This window comes from Podarcis liolepis (genome assembly GCF_965112155.1).
Source record: "Podarcis liolepis genome assembly, chromosome: 1".
NCBI lineage: Eukaryota > Metazoa > Chordata > Lepidosauria > Squamata > Lacertidae > Podarcis > Podarcis liolepis.
The window spans coordinates 16,159,140-16,183,566 of NC_139554.1; the positions used below are offsets into that span (position 1 = coordinate 16,159,140).

Genomic DNA, 24,427 nt, shown 5'->3' on the forward strand with positions numbered 1-24,427 from the left:
GGAATGAATGAAAGTCCCCTCAAAGTCTCTGCTTTATATACATTATTTACACAATGGGCTGCACATGATTGGTTAATTCTGGAATTCTACTGTAAGCCAATCAGGTTGTGGATTCACTTATATCTGGAGCATGATTGGGTGGTTCCTGCCAACCAATCATACTGCTGCATTGTTCTTGGACCAATCAGACTGCTGCATTCTGAATCCTATTGTTCTAGGACCAATCAGACTGCTGCAATTTGGATCCTATTGTTCTAGGACCAATCAGACTGCTGCAGTTTGGATCCTATTCAACTCAGTACATAACACCCTTGAAGGCCAGATCTGTGGATTCTGCCACCTGAGGCAGTTGTCTCACTTGCCTCATGGGTGGGCTTGCTCCACTTGCCACAATAGCAGTTTTGAGGCACTGACAGATTCTGGTACAGTGGTGCCTCACAAGATGAAAAGAATCCGTTCTGTGATTCTCTTCGTCTAGCGGTTTTTTCGTCTTGCGAAGCAAGCCCATTGATGGATTTGCGGATTAGCGCTATTAGCGGCTTTTAGCGGCTTTTAGCGGCTTATCAGCTTATCGGATCAGCTGATAAGCGGCTTAGCGGCTTAGAAAAAGGGGGGGGGAGGAAAAAAACCCCGCAGGAACTCGCAAGACATTTTCGTCTTGCAAAGCAAGCCCATAGGGAAATTCGTCTTGCGAAGCACCTCCAAAACGGAAAACTCTTTCGTCTAGCGAGTTTTCCGTCTTGCGAGGCATTCGTCTTGCGGGGCACCACTGTACAAGCCTTTGCCGATACGCACCCTCTGATGCAAATTCCAGCATGATAATTTTACTATTTATACCCCACACATCTTCCTGGGTTACCCCAGTCACTCTGGGCAGCTTACAACATACAGTGGATGCTCGGGCTGCGAATGTGATCCGTGCAGGAGGCACGTTCGCAACCCGCACCGCTGCGTCTGCGCATGCACGGGTTGCAATTCGGCACTTCTGTGCATGCGCAAAGTGCGATTTAGCGCTTCTGTACATGCACATGTGCTGGAAGTAACCTGTTCTGGTACTTCCAGGTTCGGCGCGGTGCGCAGCCCAAAAACGCACAACCCGAAGCGTCTGTAACCCAAGGTATGACTGTATACAAAAACATAATACAGTGGTACCTCAGGCTACATACGCTTCAGGTTACAGACCCCGCTAACCCAGAAATAGTACCTCAGGTTAAGAACTTTGCTTCAGGATGAGAACAGAAATCGCGCAGCGGTGGTGCGGCAGCAGCGGGAGGCCCCATTAGCTAAAGTGGTGCTTCAGGTTAAGAAGAGTTTCAGGTTAAGAACGGACCTCCAGAACGAATTAAGTTCTTAACCCGAGGTAGCACTGTAAAACATTTTTTTAAAAAAAAACTTCCTTATGCAAGATTGTCTTCAGATGGCTGGGGGTCAGATAACTCCATACCCTCCAGTATTTCTCCAATGAAAATAGGAACATCCTAAGGAAAAGTGGGACGTTTCAGGATCAAATCAGAAACCAGATGGCTCTCTAAATCAGGGACTTCCCTGGAAAATAGGTGCACTTGGAGGGTCTGCAGACACTCTTGGGCTCATGGGGAGTCAACCTGAGGTATATATGATACTGTATATAGGTATAAATCACACATGGTGAGAGAGGGGGTTGTGGAAGGCAGTTTGTTTTCAAGGGGGCAACTGTGTGTGTGTAAACTGAAACAACGTCTTGACGTTTTCCGGGCAGTTCTTAAGTGTTGGTGGAGCGGGAGAAGAGGAACACCTTCAGCTTCCCGCGGCTTCTAGGACATTCTGAGGTGAGGCAGCGTCGGGAAGCTTCTCAAGCCTCCAACCGTCGCGGAGGGGGAGGGCGCAATTCTGCCCCTCATTAGTTCGATGAAGGATGGGAGGGGCAAGGCAAAGAAAAGCCGAGAAGCCCCGCCCTTGCTTCTCGGTTGTTCTCCGTAACGGGGGCGCCAAGCTGCAGCGTTTCCCTCCTCCTCGCGGGGACTTCTGCGCTAGCGCACGCGCAGTCTCCCGCGAGGCGGGGGGAAGAGAAGAAGACAGAGCCCCTCGCATATCAACTCGGCGAGTTTCCATGTGGGAAGGTGAAGAGAGGCCCGGCTAGCGCATGCGCGCCTTGCCGCATCTCCCTCCCTCCCAAGCTTGGCTCCTCCCCTTTTCCCCTCGCAGGGGAGGCGAAACCCCGCCTGCTCCCCGCCCCGCTCGTTCTCTGTCAGTGAAGGTTCCCGATGGTTCTGGAAAGAGGCGGCGGCGAGGCTATATAAGGCGAGCGTGAGGCGGGGGCGCCGCGCAGTGCAGCTCGAGAGGAGGTAGCGGGAGAGCGAGCTCTCTGAGAGGAAGCGTTCTCAAGCAGCCTGGTAATCCAACAGCCGCCAAGGTGAGGAGGCCGCTCGGTAGGGGGACGGCAGTTGGCGGTGTCTGTTGCCCCTCACGGACGCCCGTCGCGATAGGCACAGAAGTGGCATCGGAAAAGTGACGGGGCGGAATTGCCGGTGCTTTGAGGTGCCGCGCGGTGATGGGGAAGGGGAGAAGGACGGAGGAAAGAAGTGGCGCGGCCGGCAGCGTGAAGGACGGGGTTGGACCAGAGGCGGTTGAAGAGATTTGGGGGGGGGGAGGTTTAGAAGGCACAAGAAGGGAAAGATGTCTCTTCCCCACACATAAACACCTCAGCGAAGCAAATGGGCCGCGTGTCTCTTATTCCCGCTCTCGCCGCTCATTCTACGTGTGCGTAGAAAACTGTACAATAAATAGTCGGCGTTTTTTGCGGGGAAGAATAAATAGACAGGGTTGCTCGGGGCAAACGGGCATAATAACGGAGCCGATAAGCGGGAGCTCGGCGCGGAAGGCGGTTACGTCGAAGGAGCGGGCAGGTGTTCTCGGTGAGAGCGGGCTCGATTGTCCAGTACTTGGGGGGGGGGGAGGAGGGGAAGATGGAAGCGGCGCTCGCGGGGGCGGCGGTGGTGGTGATGGGGAGGCGGATGCGAGATGGTGTGCGGGAGGGGGGAACGTCTTCTGCCGTGGCGGCGCGTGCACGTTAAGTCTATGGCAGCTTCGCGGCGCGGTCGAGAGGATTGGCTTGTCAAAGCGCTGGTGAAGGGAGGGGTTTGAAAGGGCAAAAAAAGAGAGGGTGGGCGGGAAGGCTCTAGCAGTTTCTAGAAGGATTTAGTGTGTTCCGCGTCGAGGCCGGCAGGGGGCGCAGGGACTGGCGTCTTGGGAGAGCCAGTGGAGTGTCCCTCTTTCATTCGGTTCCTTTCGCCGTTGGTCGCTTTGCAGGTGCTGTTGAGTCCCCTCCCCCTCGAGTTTCAGGTTTAAATGGTTCATGTTACAGTAGCAAAAAGCCACAGCAAGACCATCTTTAAGCCTTCTTTCTTACCCGTTCGTTCAGAAGTTGTTAAGCTTGCGGAATTCGGTGGGGTTTAATGCCGAGTAGATGCAGCCAGCGCACACACACAGCAAACATTGGCCTTTCTTTAATTAGTTGCCAGGATTTCTTAAAACTTTTAAAACGGGTGCATATTATGTATGGCAGAGTAAACTTCTTTCACAATAAGATTGATTTATGATTGCACCATGCAATGTGTATTGAGAGGCTGGTGATAGATTACATAGGGTGCTGCTGCTTGAATTACTCCCAGGAGAGCAGACTGTTGGGAAATACTGCATTCTTAAATATGAGTTCTCTTACCTATCTTGTAGCCAACTTTATAACAGGAAAAATTTGCATGGTAAGCTGCTTTCAGAAACTCTAGATCTGTGAAACATTACTTGGGAACTTTTATTGAACTAGTTAATTGTCTAGTATGTACAATATTTGAGATTGAGTTAAAACTGACTCCCCACTAAAGTAAACTTTAAACATAATTTCCCTACATTGATAACAGATACTTGGGACCCTAGTTAGGATGCTTAAAACATGCAATTGTTAATTCAGTGGCTACATTCAGTGATCGGTGCTTTAAAAATTTTTTCTTTACTATTGGTAGATGCCAGAGGAAGTACACACACAAGATCAGCCAATGGAGGAGGATATTGAGACCTTTGCCTTCCAGGCAGAGATAGCTCAGTTGATGTCCCTGATCATCAACACTTTCTATTCTAATAAGGAAATCTTCCTCAGGGAGCTTATCTCCAATTCATCTGATGTAAGTAAATCTTCCAAGGGGTAGAAAAGAAATAATTGGCTTATGTTTAAGGTCTCCTAAACACTGAAAAGGTTACCTTGTGTTCTACAGGCTCTGGATAAAATCAGATATGAGAGTTTGACTGACCCAAGCAAACTGGATTCTGGAAAGGATCTGAAGATCAACCTTATTCCTAACAAGCATGATCGTACCCTGACTATTGTGGATACTGGCATTGGAATGACCAAAGCTGATCTGGTGAATAATCTGGGAACCATTGCCAAATCTGGCACCAAAGCCTTCATGGAGGCCTTGCAAGCTGGTGCAGATATCTCCATGATTGGTCAATTTGGTGTTGGTTTCTACTCCGCATATCTGGTTGCTGAGAAAGTAACCGTGATCACCAAGCACAATGATGATGAACAGTATGCTTGGGAGTCTTCAGCTGGTGGATCATTTACTGTCCGGCTGGACAATGGTAAGAAATGTTAATGTTCTCATCTTACTGGAAAATTGCCCTGATTCTAAGGAAAACTAGAGTTCTGGTACAAAACTAGATCAGTAATTGTACTGAGCCCAACATATTATGCACATTAAAATATTAAATTCTAAAGTTGGCTGTTTGGAATTGTTACTTAGCAGTCAAATACTCAAAATAGCTTTTCTGGCAGTGGCAGTTACCTTCTGTAACTCTTTGTGTTGCAGGTGAGCCTTTAGGCCGTGGTACAAAGGTTATTCTACATTTGAAGGAAGATCAAACAGAATACATTGAAGAGAGACGAATTAAAGAAATAGTCAAGAAGCATTCTCAGTTTATTGGATATCCAATAACACTTTTTGTAAGTGACTTTGTCTCTAGAACATTGTGTACCAGATACAAAAATCATAGCTCTTAATTCTCCTTGAAATAAGAACTACCAAGCAGTTCACATGTGTGTCAAAAATAGCAAGGGAAGAAAATTTTCAGTGCGTGCTCAAGCATTGGTAAAGCTTTAATAATGAAAGGTTGCAGCAAATTATTTTGGATTAACTAGTCACTCCAATAGTGGTATTGTGGAGGTTTATGTGCTTCCTTATCAACCAGTGGTCTTTTCACTTGTTATGTAGTTCAGTCATGCAAATTCACTGGGCTTGTTTCAACTTTGTTTTTTGTGGGCAGGTGGAGAAAGAGCGTGATAAAGAAGTGAGTGATGATGAGGCTGAGGAAAAAGAGGAAGAGAAGGAAGAAAAGGAAGAAAAAGCTGAAGATAAACCTGAGATTGAAGATGTTGGCTCTGATGAGGAAGAGGAAAAGAAAGAGGGCGACAAGAAGAAAAAGAAGAAGATCAAGGAGAAGTACATTGACCAGGAAGAGCTGAACAAGACTAAGCCAATTTGGACCAGGAACCCAGATGACATTACTAATGAAGAATACGGAGAATTCTACAAGAGCCTGACCAATGACTGGGAAGATCATCTAGCAGTCAAAGTAAGATTGTTACTTATGGAAAGCTAAAGTTGTAGTATAGCTTGATTGTAGAAAAAGCCCTCAATGAGGTTTACAAAATTGATGAAACAATAACATTACTAAAAAAAATTTGCAATCAAAATTTAAAACATAGAAAGTCATAACCACTGACAAGTTAAAACTCACAAAACTTTCTAAAAATGTAGGTAGGCTTGCCTAAATAAGAATGTCTTCAGCAGGCACCAAAAAAGAATACAGTGAATACATGTGCCTACTATCAATGGGAAGGAGTTACAAAGTGACAGTGCTGCCACACTGTGCCAACGAGTTTTTACAGAAGTGCTGCGGGTATTACATGGCATGTGTAAAAGTGCCTATTCTGCCAATGGAAGTGGTCACGTGGGCACATAGGGGGTGAAGGAATCCTTTGTTTCTCCAGATGTTTCACTACAACTTTCTCTTTTTGCAGCACTTCTCTGTGGAAGGGCAGCTGGAATTCAGAGCACTCTTGTTTGTTCCAAGGCGTGCACCTTTTGACTTGTTTGAAAACAGAAAGAAAAAGAATAACATCAAGCTGTATGTGCGAAGAGTGTTCATTATGGATAACTGTGAAGAATTAATCCCTGAATATCTGAGTAAGTGAATAGCTCTGCATCTGCTAAGTGGTATCCTGGTAGATATAGGATGGAAGTTGCTGCTACCTGTGATGCGTGCAAAGTGGCCTGGAAGATGTATAACATAAGTGTAAATGCAGCACCTCGCATATCTTGAGTGAATTAATGCATGTTATGTGTGGAGTGCTTCTGTTTTAAATTCCATTTTTAATAAGTTCTCATGCCAAGTGAGTGGTGTGTGTGTGTGTGTGTGTGCAGCATGATAACGCTGCCATGATGTACTACCTTTTTTCTAAATCAGGCTTTCCCAAATCTAAGAATATTCACTTGCCACTCAAAGAGCGTATAAAGTGTGTCAGTGACCCCAACCTAAATTTTATGCAAATATGAAGTAAAATCAAAAAGTATATAATCAACATTTATTAATGATCAAATATCATAACTGGGAACAATTAAGTAAAACGAGGGGAAATAATGATACCATTCATTGATCCCTGTAACTGTATTTAAAACAATTGGCAGTAGAGCAGCATTTTCCAATAATAGTTGTGGATTTGTCTTACTAAATAGAGGCTTCTCATTTGCAAAGGAGGTGAACATGCCCATGGCAATTATTTCTGATTAATCTTTATTCACTTGCCATCATAAACTTCTTCTACAACCCTAGGCTCTTTTTTGACCCCAGGTCTTTATTAACCCCTAGCACTGTGCCCTATCTACCCTAGGGAATGACCGTTTCAGGAAACCTTGTTATTAATTGAAAGCAACATGCCATTACTTAGGCATATAAATAACTCATGCCTAGGAATAGCTAGATTATCACTCTGCATGATAGACTAATGTATATGTTCTTCACAGATTTCATGCGAGGTGTTGTTGATTCAGAAGACCTGCCTCTAAATATTTCCCGTGAAATGCTGCAACAGAGCAAGATTCTGAAAGTGATCCGGAAGAACTTAGTCAAGAAATGCTTAGAACTCTTCACTGAGTTGGCAGAAGATAAAGAAAACTACAAGAAGTTCTACGAGCAGTTTTCCAAAAACATTAAGGTTGGTTGGGTCAGAGAATGCACTTTCCTGTGCGCCTTGAGTCTTGGGTAACACCTAACATACAAATTGCAACTTTCTTCCAGCTTGGCATACATGAGGATTCACAGAATCGCAAGAAACTATCAGAATTGCTGAGATACTATACTTCTGCATCTGGGGATGAGATGGTATCATTAAAAGATTACTGCACCCGGATGAAGGAAAACCAGAAACATATATATTACATTACAGGCAAGTTTCACTTTTATAACTAGAAGCTAAAATCACTACAACTTTCAGTAGTGAAATGAAGTCTAGTTACCTTGATTAACAGGATTATTGGGAAACTGTGTGTTGTTTAGGTGTTGCGTTTTAGACTGACTTGAGTATTGACCAAGAGTGGCTTTATAGAATTTGAATTTGTTGCACAGGTTTGCCATATTTCATCTTCTATGTTTTAGACTATTGTTACTTTGGGCATTGATGCTGCATATGTTTGTGGCTTGGTAGCAAATTTCATTTGAGGGAAACTGTTTGGTCTTAGACTTAACCAATTTTGGGGATGGAGGAGTGTGTAGTTAATTGAATCTTTCTCTCTTTGTAGGTGAAACCAAAGATCAAGTAGCAAACTCTGCTTTTGTGGAGCGCCTTCGTAAACATGGTTTGGAAGTAATTTACATGATTGAGCCCATTGATGAATACTGTGTACAGCAGCTAAAAGAATTTGAGGGGAAGACTTTGGTTTCAGTAACAAAAGAGGGACTGGAACTTCCCGAAGATGAAGAGGAGAAAAAGAAACAGGAGGAGAAGAAAGCAAAGTTTGAAAGCCTCTGCAAGATCATGAAAGATATACTTGAAAAGAAAGTAGAGAAGGTAAGCATGAAATAATATGTAAACTCTGGTAAAAGCAGTTGTCAGATTGTTTCCTGCAAGTTCATAAGTTATCTGGTACTATTAGACTATTAGTTCATCCTGCCAAGCAACAGTTTGCAGAAGTTCTTCCAGCTCTGACTCTATAGAGTTTAACTGGAGGTGCCAAAGATTGAATTTGAGACCTAATCCCAGCCGATGTGGTATCTGTGGTGTTCACTATACCACCTTTCTAATCCTTGTCTAAATCTTTTTTAAATTCTTAGTGCCACCTAATGGATTGCTGTTTGATAACTACAGCTTAATTATGCTGGTGCACTTTGTGTACTAGCTTGGTGTTGAGATGATTCCATATTACAGTATGTTGAAGTAGCCTGCATGTATCCCCATTAAAAGTCAGCCGTTTGGTACAAACTTAAATACCCAATAAAATAACATTCAAGTGCAAAAATGTTAGTACTGTAACACATTTAGCTGTATGGATTTTCTCTCTAAATCTCTCTATGTACTTACCTAGGTTGTAGTCTCCAACCGATTGGTGACTTCCCCATGCTGTATTGTGACCAGCACATATGGCTGGACAGCAAACATGGAGAGGATAATGAAAGCACAAGCACTCAGGGATAACTCCACAATGGGCTACATGGCTGCCAAGAAGCATCTGGAGATCAATCCTGACCATTCTATTATTGAGACACTGAGGCAGAAGGCAGAAGCTGACAAGAATGACAAATCAGTGAAGGACCTGGTCATCCTGCTGTATGAGACTGCTCTCCTGTCATCTGGCTTCAGTCTAGAAGACCCCCAGACACATGCCAACCGTATTTATAGAATGATAAAACTTGGTTTGGGTAAGTTAAATCTCGTTAACTAAATGTTGTATATTTGGGAAAGCTTTATTGTTGTGGAAATAAACATAGTTTAAAATGCAATTTTTGCTAAAGTTACTAGTGTTAAAGTTAATGATAAAACACTATAATTTAATTACAGGTATAGATGAAGATGATACTGCTACAGAAGAAACTACCCCTGCTGCAGTTGCTGAAGAAATGCCACCACTTGAAGGAGATGATGACACATCACGCATGGAAGAAGTGGATTAAATGGTTGACTTCTTGAAAGAGAAATTTGGATATATTTCTTTTGCCCTTGGCTTTGAATAAGTTATATTTTGTATATTATGAATGTGACCTGCCAAAACGTCTTGACACTTGTCTGCATTCCCTCTTTATATTTATTTTTGAAGATGTTACACCTTTATTTTTGTTAAATTTCTTTTTAAAGTTTATGTGAGATGCCATTGAGGGAGTGTCTTCTCATGACAAATAACACTGTACAATCCTATATACAGGTGAATAAATTCTATTGGTTGTGGATGGCAGGGTTTTGAGGTTGGCTGTGGACAGAAAAGGGGGGATACGTTGGGAGCTTAGATTTGTTCTGCAATGTTGCTGTTAAGTCTCTGAAGTTCTGATAACTCAACCACCTGTAACATACAATGCCTAGTAACTAGGTATTGCAACTTTAAAAAGTGGAATATTTAAACATCCTATTCAAAATTCTGGGATATTGATGTTTAGTCTTTTTATATACTGTAAAAAGGATTCTAAATTCCACACTTAAAATAGATTAGAATCTACTGTAAATCTATTGTGACTAATGCAGTTTTGCATGTACAGTTACTCTGGAAGTATCTAGAAATAAAAGTGTTCAGAATGTATCTTGATTGAATTACTTGGTTTTCAATGGGATTCCTTTACTGGGGTCTATAAGCAGCTACTGCCAAAGTTTGATCAGCATACATGCTGCAAAATTTAGTTACAGCCTTAATTATTTGAGAAACTTTTATCCTTCTCTTCAGCCAAAAAAAGGATCCTAGAATGGTCTATAAAACAAAGTGCAGGCTTACAAACTTCAAAAGAAGATGATAGTCGTGAACCTGGCTTTTAAAACTACATGGAGGCCCTGTGTCAGTGCTATGTTAAGAGGAGGCTCTGGGATGACCACTTGCTAATTTCTGTTACATAGGTTCTTCAGATTCACTGAATAAGAGTGATAAAACTTGGTAACAGTCATACTAAGAGTTCCAGTACTTAAATTGTCCTCACCTTGTTGGTGAGAACCAGGATCTAAGAGCGCACACACAAGCACCTGGTGGTTCCTTTGTCATTCATCTCTACACCTCTGGTGTCATATTTTATCAGTTGAGTGGGGTGTAGCTGGGAGTACTATTTAATACGAACTGAGCTGCTTCAACAGATGTATCGATTTATGAAGCATTGATTCACCAAGTGACAGGTGACTTGCTTTGAAGGTTAAAACCAGTACTTTTAAGTTGGGATTGAAAATACACCAGCAACCAGTGTTGCTGGTATAGTGTTCAGGAGTCTTGCCACCTTGCCTCCATCAAGACCCTGGTGGCTATATTCTGAAGCAGCTGAATTTCCAGGCTGTCTTCAAGTGCAGTCCCATGGAGATGACATTAGTCATCAATCTTGGACGTGCCTAGAACATGGATTACTGTGGCTAGGTCTGACCTCTCTAAATAGGGCTGCAGTTGGTAAAACAATCATGGCTAACCCCACCACCTGAGCCTTTGATCTGTGTGAGCTCTCAAGAAAATTCCCAAACTGCATAGCTGGTCTTTCAGGTGATGCAGTGTCACCCTGTCGAAGGCCACTTGTAAGCCACTTTCTGTAGCATATGGTATCCCAACCCGCAGCACCTGCAATACTAAAGATTTTTCCTTGGAATTTCTCCCTTACCCATCCCCAAAACAACCCCCAAGTACCAGTTCAGAACTTTACGGTACAGCCTCCCTGGGATCAGAAAATGGAAAAGAGACAGAACAGCAGAGAGATGAGACTGCAACCCTACCCTCATGATGAATTCTTCCAGTGGTTTCATGTAGATGGGGCAGAGCAAAAGTCCCTCAGCACCATTCTTCTGAGAACAACTGTCCAGGAGTGAGCAGAACTCCACCATAAAGCAATGCCTTCATTTCAAACCCAAACAAGCAATTCAGAAGGTTACCTTGGTTGGTATCAAATGACACCAAGTGGTCCAGGAAAACTTATGTTCTACATAACAAGACTGAATAACAAATAGGATGATATGATGAATACTTACAGCTCACTTTTTACCAAATGGTGCCAGTTCTGCTCCAGAGGGTAGGATATACCTTGAATTACAAAAAAGGAGATTCCAGCTAAAGGTTAAGAAAAACTTTCTGATGGTAAGAGCTGTTCCCACAGCGCAGCAGATTCCATCTGAAGGTGGTGGATTCTCCTTCATTAGAGGTTTTTAAGCAGAGGTTGGATGGCCATCTGTCAGGGATTCTTCAGTTAAGATTCCTGCATTGCAGGGATTTGGACTAGATGACTTGTGGTCCTTTCCAACTCTTTAGTTCTATGAGTCTCGGGTGGGTTGCAAAAATACAGCAATTAAAAACAAAACACGGTTGTACCTCGCAAGACGAATGCCTCGCAAGACAAAAAACTCGCTAGACGAAAGGGTTTTTTGTTTTTTGAGCTGCTTCACAAGACGATTTTCCCTATGGGCTTGCTTCGCACGATGGAAACGTCTTGCAAGTTTGTTTCCTTTTTCTTAACACCGTTAATACAGTTGCGACTTGACTTCGAGGAGCAACTCATAGAACGCGGTGTGGTAGCCTTTTTTGAGGTTTTTGAAGACTTTGGTGATTTTTGAAGCTTTTCCAAAACTTTCCCGACACGGTGCTTCGCAAGACGAAAAAAATCGCAAGACGACAAAACTCGCGGAACGAATTAATTTCGTCTTGCGAGGCACCACTGTACTTATTACCAGTGCTTTTTCCCCTTAAAATATTTAGGGATACTCCTTTTACTACTCATATTGATATACTGCCCCTCAATGAGGCCAAACTTAGGTTCACAAAATGTTTAGGGGTATGCGTACCCCTGTGTCCCCCCAGAAAAAAAACACTGCTTGTTACAAATCATAAAAGTACAACCACAAACCATCCAGTAACAAAATCAACAAAGCAGCAGCAGTAGTATTAGTACAGTAATATTAGAATGGCAAAGCACAAGGGCTTGAGCATGGCTTCCTTGCGGCTTCCTCAAGCACTGTGCAAGGACCTCAAGCTGCTGTAGTTCAGAAAATGAGGCATCGTCTCCCGCGCAGCAGTGAGAGGATGCCAGACAACATGGCGCCATTAAGTCCCAGGCCAGGACCATTAGCCGCTCTGATTCCAACACCTAAGCGGCTTTCTTGACAAAAGAGCCTTGGAACGCTGAGCAAGGGCAATGCAGAAAGCGAATGCTTCTTGCCCCCTCAGGAGACTTGGAATATCTCTTCCATTTCAGCACACCCGGACTGTCTGTCTTGCTTTCACTCTCACTTCTCCTGGGCTGAGCATGCAAAGGATGCAGTGGCCGTTCTGGCATAGCAGTGTGTCTCTCCCTCCCAGTCACTGAGTGAGAGAGACACTCAGAGAGAGACACTTCTGCAACTATATCCAATGCATGCTCAGCCCAGGAGTAGAGGGTGAAAACAATACAGTGGTGCCCCGCAAGACGAATGCCTCGCAAGACGGAAAACTCGCTAGACGAAAGAGTTTTCCGTTTTGGAGGTGCTTCGGAAAACGAATTTCCTATGGGCTTGCTTCACAAGACGACAATGTCCTGCGAGTTCCTGCTGGTTTTTCCCCCTCCCCCCCTTTTTCTAAGCTGCTAATCCGCTTATCAGCTGATCCGATCAGCAGATAAACTGCTAAAAGCCGCTAATAGCGCTAATCCGCTAATCCGTCAATGGGCTTGCTTCGCAAGACGAACAAACCGCTAGACGAAGAGAATCACAGAACGGATTCTTTTCGTCTTGCGAGGCACCACTGTACAGGCAGGTGGCTGAGTGGTTTTCTGGGATACGCTTATGTAGATAAGCTTTCCATGCCAATGGTGATGTCATAGTGCCACAGTTCTGTTACCATAGTGGTGAGCGTGGCATGGAACAGATTGCCTTGGAGTGAGAGGTGCCTTCTTCGCAAAGGCAAAATGCTAGCACTTGGTGGCTAACAGAATTAAAAATGACCCAAAGGTAGGTTTCTAGATGTAACTGTTTCCTGGTTTGGAAATGCAGAACCTACTGTTGGCACTAAAATCAGTAGATGTCAGAATCACAGTACAGTGGTACCTCGGGTTACGTATTTGTTCCAGAGGTCTGTATTTAACCTGAAACTGTTCTTAACCTGAAGCACCACTTTAGCTAATGGGGCCTCCTGCTGCTGCCGCGCCGCCGGAGCACGATTTCTGTTCTCATCCTGAAGCAAAGTTCTTAACCTGAAGCACTATTTCTGGGTTAGCAGAGTCTGTAACCTGAAGCGTATGTAACCTGAGGTACCACTGTACTGTTAGCAGAGGAAGGCTAGCACTGTTGGCCCTGACAGCCTGCAGGTGAATGCCCTTCTCATTACTGCCCGAGTCTTCTGCAAAGTGTGTGGTCAGCCACATAAGCTATATACTTTCCCCCCTAGCTTTTGGAAGCGCTCCTGTTTCTCCTAGGAACAGAGCAATCCTGGTGGACTGTACCTGCAAACGAGTTTATTCAGAAGAGGATAACTACCCTCCAACACTCCTTAGAAAGTAGAGACATTCTTTCACTTGGAGATTGGGTGGTGCACAACAATAGTTGTGTCAAGGGTTACGACAGGGATCCATTTCAGAGGCCCTGCCGCAACCTGAAAATGATGCACATTGAAGTGCTGCGTCTGCACATGCGCAGCGTGATTTAGCGCTTCTGTGCACATGTGAGTGGCAAACCCGGAAGTGACCCATTCTGGTACTTCCAGGTTTGCCGCGAACATTCACCAAAGCGGACGCAAGCGGACATAGAACGAGATTTGACTATATTCTATTAAGGCTGCTGGGAATTACAGGTCTGTGAGGTCAGCACCCTTAACAAACTACTATATTTTCCCGGGTATAACATGCCCCCATATATAAGACGCCCCCTATTTTTAGGGACTCCAATTTAAGAAATCCCCACCATTCACTAACTGTGTATATGATGACCCACAGATTTTCACATAATTTTAAACTAAGAAAACCTAGTGTTATACACGGAAAAGTATGGTATATTTGGTTTTGCTCTAAGAAAACATGATTAGCTGAGGAGAGGCAATTTATTTTGGAGCTGTGCATTGTGTCACAATGCGTTGAGGTCATCAGCATTAAAAAAACAACAACACGTTTCATGAGTTTGGCTTCCTCCTCAGGAGGCAAAAAGAGCAGAAGTGGGGACCAAGAGGTTAAGCCATGAAGTAGTTTGCCAGTTACAAAGATGAATGGAAATACTCAATGAAATTGTTTATATTTAGGAACATGGTAAAAGTGGTCCTTTTCAGCAAAGCTCTCTATCAAACCTTTGTTTTAGACTTCTGCTCTGATGGATGTTGCCAAATCTCCAGACAACATGGAGGGACTAAGGCACAGATTCATGGTAAATTCCTTATTTAACTCTATGGGGTTTTCTTCTATCTATATCAATGTTTCCCAAACTTGGGTCTCCAGATGTTTTTGGACCACAACTCCCATCCAGTGGTCAGGGATGATGGGAATTGTAGTCCAAAAACAGCTGTAGATTCAAGTTTGGGAAACACTGGTCTTATATGTTCCAGATCACAGAAGACTATGTTAGTTTCTAATATTTATAAAATAAATTCTCCTTCCTTTTCTCCTCCTATCATCACCATCCTCATCCTACTCAAATATGTTCAGATTAACAGAGCTGCCTAGTCTTTAAAAAGTAGTGAAAATAAAGTAGAAAATATTTATTTATAAAATGTTCATCCCAGCCTTTCTCCAAAGAGCGTAGGGCAGCATCCATGGCTGCACTATTTTATCCTCATAACAATTCATTGGAATCCTGGAAGCCAAGGCCTAAGTTTTGGTCAAATGCTTTTGGGTAAGAGAACCCCAGCAAAAATTTAATAGCACCAAAAAGACAGCAAAGCATGGAAATATAGGCTGTAAAACTTCTTAAATGTGCCTTTCCCAGTGAACCCCAATATATCTCATTTCCCTAGCAAGCACACAAATAGATCACGTTTGGTAAGTCATAAAATAGTTTACTTACAAAACTCTCCAAAGGTCAGATTCATGTGTTTTTCCATACAGCAGTCAGAAAAAGTTGCACAGGCAGTGAAGTGTTGCCTGGTTACAAGATGGTAAAAGTTACTAAGCTATTGGTATACAAAAAGGCTAGTTTCAAACTCCAGTCTTGTCCGAAACAAAAGAGCCAGCACTCTTTTCACTTGGCCATTCTATCTAACTAATTTTTTTTAAATCATCCTATGTATTTTGAATGTCTTCAACTTTGTTTGTTGCCCATTTGGGGCCATTTACAATATTGCCTCTATGTTATTTTTCCCCAAAAGCAGAAATGCACAGTGGAGTCTGGGACAAGACCAGCGTCTGACACCAACCTTAAGGTAATGACTGCTACATTTCCAGGCAATTGTGCCTCTTCTCTGTATACTGCTAATGATGCAAAGAGGAATAGAGGGGTCTTTTTTGGCAGTACAAAAGCGATGTTTTCAAGAGAGGAATATTTCCATAAATGTAGCGCTTGCTTTCCAATAATACTCATACTCCGTGGAATGAAGTTTGGAGCTCAGTTTGGCATGGCTCATCTGCCATGCCAGATAATTAGATAATTGTATAACTGATCATTAGGATAGTAATTATAATATTTTAAGGGATGCACTGTTTTTATTAAGAGATTTATTGTCACCAACAGGCTACTCAACTAAACAGTAGGGACCCCTGACCATTAGGTCCAGTCGTGACTGACTTTGGGGTTGCAGCACTCATCTCGCTTTATTGGCCGAGGGAGCCAGCGTATAGCTTCCGGGTCATGTGGCCAGCAGGACTAAGCGCTTCTGGCAAACCAGAGCAGCGCACGGAAACGCTGTTCACCATCTTAGAATATGCATTGACTATTCTCTTACACACAGGAGACTTTTTTTGAAGTTGGTACCAGTGCCACAAATGGGGGCATCTTCTGAACACAAAGTGTGCTTTCTGTCTTCAGAAGCATTGTGTTAATATGCAAATTCATGCAGATTTACCGGTATTCATTAATCAACAAAAATGCATAAGTTTAATAACTTGCAGCACAATCCTATACATCTCTACTCAGATATATAACTTGTTGAGTTCAATGGGACTTACTTTCAGGTAAGCGGAGCACAGGATTGCATCTCCAGGCTGCAATCCTAACCATTACATTTACCTGAATATACATTTACCTGAATAGAATCCACTCCCTTAAAATTTTGCAGGCACTCACACCCGTTCCGTTTTACCGTATGTCTGTTTCAGCAGCGATATCATAAAAGCCAATTTTTGTAAGGTTGCGAGTTTTAGCCGGACTTTAACTTCTCATGCTCAGAATTTGGGGGGGAAATGAGGCTTCTATTCAGGCCAGTACAGTACTATAGCTAAGTTTTTACAAAAGCTATATCAAGCAATTCACATTCATTATTGCCACCTTTCAGAGAGCTTTAGCTGAGACTCAGGCAGCTGCTTTCCTATTCTAAGAAGTTCTTCTATTTACAATGTAATTATTTCCGAAACAGGATATCATCTATATGCCCACAGATGGACTCCTAGAAAAAACAGGCGATCTGGCTCATCAAGTAGGTTTGTACTTTTTTTTTTTCAGCTTTGTTATATAAAACTCTGTAGCAACTATCTTCATTTGTGGATGTCAACACTACCGTTTTTCTGAACTTAGGGGCATTTTGACCACAGGTGAAACAGAGGACAGGACTCCTGTAGTTTTGACAGTTGCCTACAAAAGGGAATTTCCACCATGTGTGAGATTCACTGATACTTCCCTTTTGGAATAATGAACAGTTTGGAAAGATCACAGCTCACAAATATTGGGCGGTATTCAGCAAAATATTCTGCGGTCGGAAAACCGACCAACCCTTACCTGGTCTGGAAAGGCTCAGAATTTGATCAAGTTTTGTATCCTAATGGTTTAAGTCAATACTTTGGACAATGTGCTATCCTTAATCAGTGCTGGATTTAGGGAGGTGTGTGCAGTTCCCCAGTACAGGGTGCCAAACTGAGAGGGCACAGTTCATTTATTTTTTTAAAAAAGAATTACTGTGAAAATAAGAATGGGATGTGTGTCAGGGAATGGGCAGGTGAGGAGGAGTGGAGGACACCCCCCCTCACCTAAGGAAGCTTTCAGTCAGGTCGATGAAGGGAGTATGGACCCAGGTTCGTGGTGGTGGGAGATGGGACAGAGTCCAGAAGAGCAAAAGAGCTGCGAAGTAATGGATAGTGAAGAACAGGAGCAAGATAGCAGGTGCACTAGCCCTGGACAGAGACAGGAGTCAGATCTCTTAGAAACAGAACAGCAGCCAAGTGACACGGTGTCTCTGGAAGAGTATGCTTCCTTCCTTCCTTCCCCTAGAACCAGGTCCTTTCTTCTCCTTTCTTCTTTCTTTGGTGATCACTCATAGCCGAATAATAATAATAATAATAATAATAATAATAATAATAATAATAATAATTTATTTGTACCCCGCCCATCTAGCTGGGCTTCCCCAGCCACTCTGGGCGGCTTCCAACAAAGATTAAAAATACATTAAAATGTCACACATTAAAAATTTCCCTGAATAGAGCTGCCTTCAGATGTCTTCTAAATGTCAGGTAGTTGTTTATCTCTTTGACATCTGATGGAAGGGCGTTCCACAGGGCAGGCGCCACTACCAAAAAGGCCCGCTGCCTGGTTCCCTGTAGCTTTGCCTCTCGCAGTGAGGGAACCGCCAGAAGGCCCTCGGCGCTGGACCTCAGCGTCCGGGCAGAACGATGGGGGTGGAGACGCTCCTTCAGGTATACTGGTCCGAGGCTGTTTAGGGCTTTAAAGATCAGCATCAACACCAACACTTGAATTGTGCTTGGAAACGTACTGGGAGCCAATGTCTTCCATAAACACGGTTTTAACAATGAGTCCGTAAGTGACTATGGAGGCCTATTCCTGATCCACACGTCCTTCCACGGTGGGGACATTGGTTTCCGGGCAGGAGTTGATCACAGTGTGGATTGGCCAAGCGTGCCTTCCTCTTAGCGTGTTTCTCCCTTGCATCCTGAGTTCGAGTGTCTTTAAAGCTCACAACACCTTTGGTAAAGGCTGTTCTCCAATTGGAGCGCTCACAGGCAAGTGTTTCCCAGTTGTTGTTTCCCAGGAGTGGCGCTGTGGGTTAAACCACAGAGTTAAAGCACAGAGCCTAGGACATGCCGATCAGAAGGTCGGCGGTTCGAATCCCCGCAACGGGGTGAGCTCCCGTTGCTCAGTCCCTGCTCCTGCCAACCTAGCAGTTCGAAAGCACGTCAAAGTGCAAGTAGATAAATAGGTGGGAAGGTAAACAGTGTTTCCGTGCACTGCTCTCGTTCGCCAGAAGTGGCTTAGGAGCAGGGACAGAGCGACGGGAGCTCACCCCGTCGCGGGGATTCAAACCACCAACCTTCTGATCGGCAAGTCCTAGGCTCTGTGGTTTAACTCACAGCGCCACCTGCGTCTCATGCAAGATATACATTAAAGAAAAACCAGTAACATTTGCACTAGTGCAACAGGATCCCCCCCCTCTCCTCTGACCCTGCGTGCCCTGCACTGTGAAAAACCCACGAGAGATTTAGAGGGGCATGTAAACAAGGAGAGGAGGGCCGGATAATGTTCTGCTGCACAAGGAGAAAAAGGTAACTTCCTCTCTTTGCACAGCCGCAACCATGCAATAAGAAGTGTTTCCCCTCCAGTCCATGGCAGATCTACAGCGGAAGAGAAGAAACTGCACCAAGGGAGCGTTCAGTGTGATTTGCACGACAGGTTCCATGAAGCTGAGGAAGAGAAGTGCAGCTTTTCGTCACAAGGTGCCCTGAGGGTGCTCTCTTGTTTGAGGGAAGAGGGGGGTACAAGGTCTGGGAAGACGTAGGAATGCACGGTGGCGCAATAGCAAAATTTGAAATGCGAGGGCTTATCATGACCAAGGTTGTTTTGTGTCCAAGGGCTGTTTCTCCTTTAATAGTTGGGTAGTAGAAGAAGTGGAAAATCTTGCCTTCTATACAACTATTAAAAGTGAAGGAGCCCTGTGTCCTCTTTGTCACCTGACCACCTGATAGTCCTCTCCTGCGTCCATAGCTATTGCGACCCCCCATGAAATGTCCTTAATTGCAGGCAGCTATGTTGCTCTATCTATATCTTCCACAAAACACACCCATTATTGCCTGATGGTCATAGAATACTGACCTAGCGAAGGGTGATGTAGTGGCTGCAGAGAATGCAAGTTCACATCTCTGATCAGTTGTGAAATTCATGTTGCTTGTAATTAACATTTATAGGACTATATAAATATGCACATCTTTGTATGGCGTAATTTGTATGTCTTGTTGGCTGCCTTGGAGGCGTTTGGTTGAAAGTGAAGTTAGAAGCATATGAATGAATGAGGTGGAGGGCTCAGTTCTTAGCATAGAAACGCATCCTGGGCTAATCCCTGGATGTTCCCTGAATTGAATGAAGCTCTGCGACTTTGAAAAGAGACACTCCCCAGTTTCATCTCTCACCCGGGCTGCAGGGTGAATTAGGGCAGGCAAGCAGCTTCCTTAAGAAGTTGTTCAGGTCTCCGTGGTGCAGCTGCAAATCTTGTGTATGAAGAGCTGAGCTGGCCATTTAAGCTTGGGAGACTTAAAATGCAGAACATGCACCTTCAGCTTCAGGGAGGGTGACTCTGTGAACCCCACTAGAGTAGCCTGCCTTCACATTCATCTTAACAAGAATGTATTTTTAAAATGCATTAGAGAAGAGTGTTCCCCCACTTTTCCCCTTACAGGTAGTGCAGCTGCTAGAGCATGAGAACTCATAATCTCATGGGTTTGAGACACACATGGAACAAAAGATTCCTGCATTGCTGGGGGCTGGACTGGATGACCCTTGCGGTCCCTTCCAACTCTACAATTCTGTGAAAATGCTTTTCCCAAAAGAACATAAAAGCAGCCCAACCACTCCGTCTAAAGGCCTGCCTAGTCTAGCATCCCAAGCAACACGTAAGGGAAGTAGCCATCTCCTGCTGCTGTCTCCAGTAACTAGTATTCAGAGGGATTGTTGGCGGTCTGATCCTGGAGGTAGTGTGCTCCTATGGATGGAGCCTTATATCAATCCCCTTAAAAGTGGGAAAGAGTTGCAACTTGCTGCTTGCAGCGCAGGCTTTGCATGCAAGCGGTCCTGGGCTGAGTCCTGGCCACCTGCAGCTTGGTGCTTTATGCAAAAAAACAGGTTTCTGCCCCAAGGACCTTACAATAGACTATATCATTGATTACAGTCCTTGGCAACAGTTAAGCAGGTGAGAAACTGTCCAGCATTATGTCAGAGGGGCGTACCTTCTTCATGCAAGACCTGTGCTTTAGCACTGAGCTGTTCCATCCATCTCTAGCTGGACATCGTAAAACATATGGAAACTTGCATACCCGAATGCTTTAGATGTCCTCTATGGACGTGGGTGGTGCTGTGAGTTAAACCACAGAGCCTAGGACTTGCCGACCAGAAGGTCGGCGGTTCGAATTGCCGCGACAGGGTGAGCTCCCATTGTTCGGTCCCTGCTCCTGCCAACCTAGCAATGTGAAAGCACATCAAAGTGCAAGTAGATAAATAGGTACCGCTCCGGCGGAAAGGTAAACGGCTTTTCTGTGTGCTGCTCTGGTTTGCCAGAAGCGCCTTAGTCATGTTGGCCACATGACCCGGAAGCTGTACGCCGGCTTCCTCGGCCAATAAAGCGAGATGAGCACTGCAACCCTAGAGTCGGTCATGACTGGACCTAATGGTCAGGGGTCCCTTTACCTTTACCTATGCAGACACATAATGTATGTACACATTCTCTCTCTCTCTCTCTCTCTCTCTCTCTCTCTCTCTCTTTCTCTCTCTCATTCCACTTGGGTAAATGAGCATGTCTTGTATTTGTATGATGGTACAGTGTTTTGTCATTGTGCTAGCCTCCAGATTCCGGTGGCAGATTCTGGGAAGAGCTCTCAATTCACCCTGACTTCAATGCGAACCTTCCTAGCGACAGAAGGCCCCAAGCAGCGCACGCTCCTACAACGCACTTGATTGGATTGGGAGGGGAAGCATCAGAACCTTTCCCAATGCCTGCAAGGTGGATTCCTCCATCAACAGGAAGGCACGATGACATTGATATGGAACTCAGCAGCGATGCCCAAAGAGCAAACGGAAGTCTCTCTACAGGGACGACAACCAACCTGCCTGGAATAATTCCAAGGGGCTCTGAGCTTCCGAAAGACTCGGAGGTGGAAGTTGAGGGGCTAGTGCCTGACCTCGCCTTGCTCATGGATGTGGAGCCTTCGGGAGCTGTGGGACTCTCGCCAACTTCACCTGTGGCTCCTTTGCCGCAACCTCTGGATGCCGACATTGTTATGCTTGACGAAACAGTTGTCAGGAAGTCAAAGGACATCCCGATTCTAGAGCGGGTTGGGGAGACGCTTCGGCAAAAGAAACTGCGCACCCCCCAGACTTGAGGTAGCAGAATGGGCTCTTGTTTGCTGCGATGTGTAACAAATAGGAACTGTGGGCAGGGCAGTGGCAGAAGCAAATTCTCTGCCTGGGCACTACCTCTTCTCTGTTGTCCTCCTTGCATACCTTCTCTCCCTGGAGGCTAGTGCCTCAGGGCGAGTGTCACTGTCCTATCTACCTCTGTCTGCCCTCAGCCCACCGGACTGGCCTGCATTCTTGCAACCAAGTCCAGAAGGGTGGCCCTAGGTGTTGGCTTCTTCCTCCTTAGTAACATGTTGCCCATGTAGAGCTCAGCAGGTAGCAGGATGGGCACAAAACTAGAGTTTGTTGGCAATGGCTGCCGTTGGGTCTGCCTGTTGTTGACTCTGGCTCCTACTACTGTTGTCTTCCTCCTGCCCTACCAGTCTGAATGGGGTCCAGCCACCATTGCCTTGCAGAAAGACCTAGGAGAAAACATGGGAGCTCCTTGTGGTGGAACCCAATGGGTTTCTCCTTCTGCCAGTCCATTCAGCCCAGGAACTCTCTGGCTTGGGTGGCCAGTGGCGTAGCGTGGGGGGTGCCGGCCGCACCGGGAGCAACATCTGGGGGTTAGGGTTAGGGGGCACAAATCCACAGGTTAGGGGGCGCAAATTACTTGCCTTGCCCCGGGTGCTGACAACCCACGCTACGCCACTGTGGGTGGCAAGCAAAAAAAATGGAAAGAGACAGACAGATAAGAGTACTGCAGGGCGGAAAAGGGGAAGTGTTTTTGATTAGGTCTAAATGCTTTCCGACTGAAGTCTTCCCCAAGGCCATAAGCACATGAAGAATCTGACATATAACATCTACCACTGATTAGTTTCGTTGGGTGACCAAGATTCTGGTACTGCGAGGTAGAAAATGCTCTCCTTCTCCACACTGTGTTTAACATGTTCCTCTGTCATCCGTTTTCTAAGCCCTTAGCTGATTTAGCTTATCCTCATACGCAGTGCTTTTTCCCCCTAAAAAAAAAAAAAATGTTTAGGGGTACTGTCATTTTGACTCAAGAAAACCACCATTTTATAGTTCAAATTGGGGGAAATAAATACAGCAAATTGACAAAAGTACAAAGATTCACAAAACGTTGAGGGGTATGCTCCTGCCTGCATCCCCCCAGAAGAAAGACGCTGCTCATACGGAAGGTGCTCTAGTTTATTTATCTATTTACTTTCACACGCATGCATAACCCACCCTCTTCCCATCATGGAAGCCAAGGCAGGATGTAACAGGTTCCGAAAGTGGTCATCCATCCACACACTGACCCAAACACGCTTGGCTTCAACAAAGAGGTGGACCTTCGGACCATACCCTGGGACACTCCCTGGCAGCTTAGACACGGTGATTTATGCAAAAGGTCCTGGGTTCTGTCCTAAGCATATCTAGGGATGGGGGAAAGGATCTCACCTGAAATCCTATCGAGCTGCTGCCAATAGGTGTAGACCAGGGGTCAGCAAACTTTTTCAGCAGGGGGGCCAGTCCACTGTCCCTCAGACCTTGTGGGGGGGGCTGGACTATATTTTGAAAAAAAATATGAATGAATTCCTATGCCCCACAAATAACCCAGAGATGCATTTTAAATAAAAGGACACATTCTACTCGTGTAAAAACATGCTGATTCCCGAGCGATCCGCGGGCCAGATTTAGAAGGCAATTGGGTCAGATCTGGCCCCCGGGCCTTAGTTTGCCTAGACCTATTGAGCCAGACAGACCAATAGCCTGACTTGGGTAAAAGCATCTTCCTGCGTTCATTGTTTCTGTTGCCCTGTTCTAGCCATGCAATCTTACTATGAGAAGCACCCAAGTCCCACATAGTTTAATGCTTTAGTTTTGTGGAGTTTGCGTGGCTGGGAATGTCTCACTAATGTTTCCTTCCAATTCTGCAGTGATGCTGAAACGAATCACCTGGCTACCTTGGGTACTTTTCTGCTCTCTCTCTCTCTGCTGGGTATATATGGATTTTCGCAGTTTCTCAAATAAGCATGTCTTAAAATGGCACCAGTGAAATAAAACATACGTTGGGAAAGAAGAAAGCTGTCACTCAAGGGTTGTTGTTTTTTGTTTGTCCCCTCTTAAACTAAAGACTCATCCACAATTTATTTCGTTCCGTGAGTTCTAGTCAAGGGTCTGAGAGACCTTTGTCCCGTCCCCCCCAGAACACCCACCGTTTACTACTGAATCGGAACAAATGCTGATCGGGTTTTCTGTGAATTGACATTTGTTCCAATTCAGAAGTAAACAGTGGGTTTTCCTGGTGAAAATGCAGGACAAAGGGAAAGCTTCTCTAGACCCTGTGACTAGAAAGCACCAATGAAAGTGTGGATGAGTTGAACAGATCTATGTCCTCCGATGTTAATGTTACTTTGACGTGATGCAGGGATTCAAATAAGGCATTTTGTCCCCGGGTTGGCATGCAGGCGTCCAGAAGACAATGGGTCAACAGCCCCCACACAACCTAGGAGAAGGTCACGTGGTCCAAACTGCAGTGGCAGGCAGGACCCCAAGCCTCTTCCTCCAGTTGCTCTCCCTACCACACCTAGGCAGATCAGATTATCAATTTTCTCCTTCCCCGATTTCCACAGATTATTCTCAGCGGTTTTTATCTGATTCTCCCTGCCTGTTTTTCTTCCTTCTGCAAGTTCTTTGTTGTCGTTTGAAGCCTTCCTCAGTTCTTTCATTCCTCTCTGTTCCCCTCCAATGGTGCCATAGGTGTGTTTTGAGCTGACAAAACAATCAAAGCTAAAAAGT

The 24,427-nt window shown here is 44.8% G+C and overlaps 2 protein-coding genes across 8 annotated transcripts; both read left to right on the forward strand.

The window, feature by feature from the left end:
• The first annotated feature begins 1,833 nt into the window (after window positions 1–1,833).
• On the forward strand, window positions 1,834–9,815 carry HSP90AA1 (heat shock protein 90 alpha family class A member 1). The gene is made up of 11 exons (XM_083481251.1): window positions 1,834–2,392; window positions 3,999–4,157; window positions 4,248–4,614; window positions 4,842–4,975; window positions 5,296–5,604; window positions 6,053–6,218; window positions 7,056–7,246; window positions 7,330–7,477; window positions 7,830–8,098; window positions 8,613–8,946; window positions 9,086–9,815. The coding sequence occupies exons 2-11, from the start codon at window positions 3,999–4,001 to the stop codon at window positions 9,196–9,198; spliced, it is 2,190 nt and encodes a 729-aa protein (XP_083337377.1). The 5' UTR covers window positions 1,834–2,392; the 3' UTR covers window positions 9,199–9,815.
• A 3,246-nt stretch (window positions 9,816–13,061) lies between these two features.
• Window positions 13,062–23,719, forward strand: LOC310714618 (uncharacterized protein). 7 transcript variants are annotated; one of them, XM_083520093.1, is made up of 7 exons: window positions 13,062–13,171; window positions 14,507–14,572; window positions 15,510–15,563; window positions 16,713–16,776; window positions 18,904–19,017; window positions 21,137–21,670; window positions 23,566–23,719. In XM_083520093.1, the coding sequence occupies exons 2-6, from the start codon at window positions 14,519–14,521 to the stop codon at window positions 21,667–21,669; spliced, it is 819 nt and encodes a 272-aa protein (XP_083376219.1). In that variant the 5' UTR covers window positions 13,062–13,171; window positions 14,507–14,518; the 3' UTR covers window position 21,670; window positions 23,566–23,719. The 7 variants fall into 7 exon arrangements, with proteins under 7 accessions (XP_083376219.1, XP_083376217.1, XP_083376218.1 ...); XM_083520091.1 differs by having other exon boundaries at window positions 16,713–16,772; window positions 21,130–21,670; XM_083520092.1 differs by having other exon boundaries at window positions 15,513–15,563; window positions 16,713–16,772; window positions 21,130–21,670.
• Window positions 23,720–24,427: the final 708 nt, after the last annotated feature.